Source organism: Ceratosolen solmsi, unplaced genomic scaffold, assembly GCF_000503995.2.
Source record: "Ceratosolen solmsi marchali unplaced genomic scaffold, CerSol_1.0 scaffold70, whole genome shotgun sequence".
NCBI classification, from domain to species: Eukaryota; Metazoa; Arthropoda; class Insecta; order Hymenoptera; family Agaonidae; genus Ceratosolen; species Ceratosolen solmsi.
In genome coordinates, this window is record NW_011948448.1 from 17,391 (window position 1) to 22,670 (window position 5,280).

Consider the following 5,280-nt stretch of genomic DNA (forward strand, 5'->3'; position numbering starts at 1 on the left):
ATATATCACTTTTTCATTATAATTTTCATTACTTACTTTTTGTAATATTATGCTTCATGAATATTATATATTATTAGCATATAATTAATTGAAGTTGAAAATATCAACAGCTTCATGAATTTATTATTTCATACTTTACGATAACTTTTATTATTTTGATTAATAATTATAAATATTGAATGTAACTTATTATTTATTTCAGATGGATACTGTTAAAATAAGCAATGTCTTATATAACACTGTAACATAGATCAGAAAATAAATATTCTTTTAATTTACATTTATTATGGCAGAGAACAATTTTGATGAATTTAAATAAAAATTCCAGAAAAAAACTTCTGAAGATAAAAAAAAATGCCTCACCGTGTAGTTAATAATGGGACAGCAGTTTGCTAGTCTCAGGGAATTTTTCAGAATGGAAAACGAAAATCAATCAGAAGGATATTCTGAATCGATCCGGCATTTATCTCTTAATACGCTGGATCAAAGCGAATCTGATAATATAACAAATAGAGAAAATAATGGAAATATATCAACCATAAATTTCCATGCGATTCATAACAGGAATAAGGCAGACGATAATTTGGATAATGACGTAAATTTGGATTTGGATAACCATAATTCTAGATTTGAGTCCATATACAGTCAGCCAATAGATGGTCAAGAGTCAAAACCATGCTTCAATAATGGAAATTTTATTGCCAATGAACAAGAGACCTTCAAACAAGAAGCTTGTTGTAGTAACTCTGCCAGCAGCAATACTAGTAGTAGTTCAGAAGATAGTCCAGTAAATCCCGTTTTCCAAAGATCATCTAAAACACTTTCTTTTGGAAAACGAAAAAGTGAGTTCATTTTTTGTTTAAAAATGAGTAAACACTGAGAATAACTTATTGTTTATATTGTACATAAAAGCATTGTTCTTTGTAATAAAGTGAGAGAATTATTAAAATTATCTTAATAAAACTTTAGGTAAGCAACGAAGTAAAGATCAGAATCCAGTATGCAATCACGTACTATCTTCGAAAAAAAAACGTAGTAACTGGGTTTTGAAGTTCAATTGTACTAAAAACAAAGGCTCCAAGAATACAGATATTCCTGGTCAAGGCAATAGTAGCTCGGAGTGTGTATGTACAGGATACAGAAGAACGGAGGAGCATCCTATGGGTGCTGGTATAGTTTTCAACAGCAAGTCAGCTCCGCAGAGTCCAGTATTGGGACCACTGCCTCCTAGTCCTGTCATTGACCTCTCACGTTTTAATCCAGAAGAGTTTCCAATGGAGGTAATTTATCCTTTTAATGAATTATTTTAAAGAACATGTCATCCTTGTGGTCTTATTTAATTATTTGGCTATTTTGTTGTTACTAACCATTTTGTCATGACTTTATTTAGATTTTGTATTAAATTCTATATATATATATATATATATATATATATATATATTCTAGTTAGTAAATTTTTAATGTGTTATACAAATAATATAAATAAGTAATGCTGCTGTCGGCGAGCAAATTTTTATTTAAACTTTAATCATTTTTTTATTAACAAAGTTTATAGCTTAACAAACAAGCTAAACAACTTCGCGCCTGATTAATATCTAGAAACGTACTTACAAATAAAACAAAACTATTTTGTATCACAAACTACGACATATAATTAATAATAATTATAATACTTGACTTTTATTCGAAAAAACTAATTTTAAGAATATTATAATTTAAACGTTTTACATTATATTTACATTGTTTTTAGGATATTGTTAAACTATTAATAATAATTACATTAATTTATTATTTAATTTTTTGCATGTATTATCGTAAGAAACATTAAAAGAAAAGATTAAGAATAGCTGAAATAAATTTTAGAACTTACAAACGAAGTATAAAAAATAAATTTAATATCAATAAATTGGATATTAACATAGATAAGATAGTTTCATTAATATATGGAAAAGTATAATAATAACACTTTTCTTGCACTGAAAATCTGTTAAAAAGTTCTCCGGTTTACTGCTATTGTTTAATTAAGTTATCTACGCCACTAAAAGCTGAGATATCTCGTAAAATATTTTTTAAATAAAATGCGATTACGCAATCAATCAGAAGGGTAAATAAATTTATATATATATATATAAAAAAAAAAAAAAAAAAAAAAAAAGCGACGTAAGAGCACGGCTGCAAAGAGCACGGGAGATGGAGGAGGGTGTTGAACCACCCCCAGGCTATCGGCCCAATTGCCCATCTGGTATACAGGTCCATCCAAATGGTATAACAGTTGACAGTTTAGCGGCATTGTTCCAAGCTCATGCCGGGATTCAGGCGGCCGCTCTTACCGCCTTATCACAAATTGATTCGACGTTAATTTCTAATATAGAAAGACCTATACATACTCAGGTTTGTTATAGTTGTGTCTTATTTGTCTCATTTGTATTATCACTAATTGATATTGAAAATTGAAATTTTACTCCTCAAATGACTTTTACAATAGTATGTATTATTTAAGTGTCCATACGTATTCATTACGTATTCAAATTACTAATAAAATTACATAATAGACTTTCTAAACGCATACTGTCATCCTTTCATGTTATCTGCAAATCTTTTTTCTAAAGTTTCAAAGCTCGTTAGTGTAGAGTAATGAAATTTTGTAGTTGAAATAAGTTATAAAGTTGCATTATGAGCGCTTAAACGGTATTTTGAAATAATTGAATTAACGGATATTCGTATACCCCTGCTTATTACAGTATGTGAAGTGCTTGTAAATTAGATAAGTAATATTTTTAATATACGGGCTAATTGTTGAAAATGGCATTTCTTGTTACGTGATATTAAGGGCCCAGTTAATTACCTCGATATTAAAGGAATAATTTTTATAAATATTTCAATGTCAAATAGTTTGTCGGTGTAACGAATAGATTACAATTCTATAATTCTAGCTATATTATATATTTGAATTTTAGGTTGATTATGTACACTGTCTTGTGCCGGATTTAAAATCTATCACAGCATGCTCCTTTTATTGGGGTAAGATGGACCGATATGAGGCCGAGCGCCTTTTGGAAGGAAAACCAGAAGGAACTTTTCTATTGAGAGATTCTGCGCAAGAGGAATTTCTCTTTTCTGTAAGCTTTCGTAAGTACGGACGCTCTTTGCACGCAAGGGTGGAGCAGTGGAATCACAAGTTCAGCTTTGATTCGCATGACCCGGGTGTTTACGCTTCTACAACGGTAAGCTTTTTATAAGTATTTACACAACGCTTCTACGTATTTAAGTAATACAATTTTTCTTATGTTGAAAAGTTTTTTTTTTTTTTTTTTTTTTTTTTTTTTTTTTTAATAATAACGATCGTTGAGATATCTTTAAATTATAAAATTTAAATTCATTTTTCCAGTAATATTGCTCAAATCATTCATCAAATCACCGGCCTAATTCATCAAAATAAAATTTATGACATTATTTGCATCTATGTGATAATTTTGAAAATTTATTGATAAAGCCAAAGAGATATAAATATTTGACAGTATTCTATAAAAAGATAAATTTTAATTTGAGTAAAAGATGTTCTCACATTAAATGTAATCGATGAAAAATAATTAAAAATTAATTTCGTATTTAAGTTTTGATCTTAATCAATTTTTAAATAAATACGCTCTATGTATGTATAGACTGTAGTAAACGATAAGTGAGGAATTTTTAGAATTCAAATATACAATAATCAGCTAGAGTATAAAGTTTCGGTAAAAGAATTCTGGCTAAAAACATATATAAATTTATATTAAAAATACTTTTGCATAAATTTGGTGAAATTCGTATTATTTATTGTTATAACATAGTACATAAAATCTATTGTAAAATTATTTATTAAATATTTATGTCGTGCATTAAAAATAAATATTAAGTGTACGTTCCAACACGTGGAATGTATACGTAATTTTACTGCATAATTTCAATTAAAAAATTGTTAGACTTATGGCTTTTTAATCAAATTAGATGTATTTTTTTTTTTTTTTTTTTTTTTTTTTTTTTTTTTAATAACAGCTTTAATAATTTGATTTTTATTTGCACCTTTTTCATTAAGATTACCATAGACTTATACAGTTCTTTTCTCGTTTTATCGAGTAAGAAGAATAAAAATAAGTTGTTTTAAAAACGTGACTTTCACTCCTTTCATTCCAATTGACATGAACAAATTACGAGATCGTTATGCACATAATATTGATATTATATGAAATTTTAGCTTTGTGGCCCGATTCGTGTTTGTTGGCCGGCCCCAAGTGTTTGTTATCATTTATTAATAATTGAGCATTGATCCTAATGATAGACATGATCATTTATTAGAAGGGCGGAAAATCAGGGCTTGCGCAAACGTTATAGCACAATTGTATTTCCACAATTCAATAATAAATATTACAATTCTCAGGTTTGTGGCTTAATTGAGCACTACAAGGATCCTTCCTGCTGCATGTTCTTTGAGCCGATGCTGACCATTCCTTTGAATAGGAATTTTGCGTTTCCGCTGCAGCATCTCTGTCGTGCTGTCATTACCACTCGAACGACTTACGACGGTATCAATAAGCTCCAATTGCCAAAGACTCTGAAGACCTATCTCAAAGAGTATCATTATAAGCAACGAGTAAGAATCAGGCGACTCGATACCGAGAGCGACTTACAAACGGATGGAAAATCCATATCATATTTGCCGTTGATGTAAATGACTTTTATTATACGTACAATTTAAGACATATGATCATTCTCCCCATTAATGCTCATTATGCATGAATTACCGTTCAACTCGAGTGCGCCCCATCGAATGGTGCTTTCGTACACTTCATCAGAGTTTTCCGTCATCTTCTTTTATATTCTTCTTTATTATATTCTGAAATGCTGAAATACAGTAAAATTACAGTATTTTTTATTTCAGTTGATCTAAGGATTATTCAAACATTTATAAGGATATATGACAAAATATTCAAAGTGAGCTTTAATAAGAAAATTATTTTATTGTCTTTTCTTTTTTTTTTCATTTTATTCTATTTTATATTATTTTATTATTATTAATGATTCGATTATAATGTAAACTTAGTCATTTTTATAAAATTATCATATAATCTAAAATGTAAATTAAATTAATCATGAATATGTTTAGTACATTATCTAAGCATGTAATAATTTTAATTTCTTATTAGGGTCTTAAAGCTATTAGTTATTGTTAAAATTACATTTTATTATGATATACGTGTAAATAAACTTTGAATACTAGTATAAAATATTGAAGGTTAAGAT

General features: G+C 28.3%; 1 protein-coding gene across 1 annotated transcript; it reads left to right on the forward strand.

Moving 5' to 3' along the window:
- Nucleotides 1-337: 337 nt before the first annotated feature.
- Nucleotides 338-4,849, forward strand: Socs36E (Suppressor of cytokine signaling at 36E). The gene is made up of 6 exons (XM_011504791.1): nt 338-842; nt 970-1,280; nt 1,391-1,395; nt 2,157-2,391; nt 2,958-3,224; nt 4,418-4,849. Exons 1-6 carry the CDS (start codon nt 377-379, stop codon nt 4,706-4,708), a joined length of 1,575 nt encoding a protein of 524 aa, XP_011503093.1. The 5' UTR covers nt 338-376; the 3' UTR covers nt 4,709-4,849.
- The last annotated feature ends 431 nt before the right edge of the window (nt 4,850-5,280 follow it).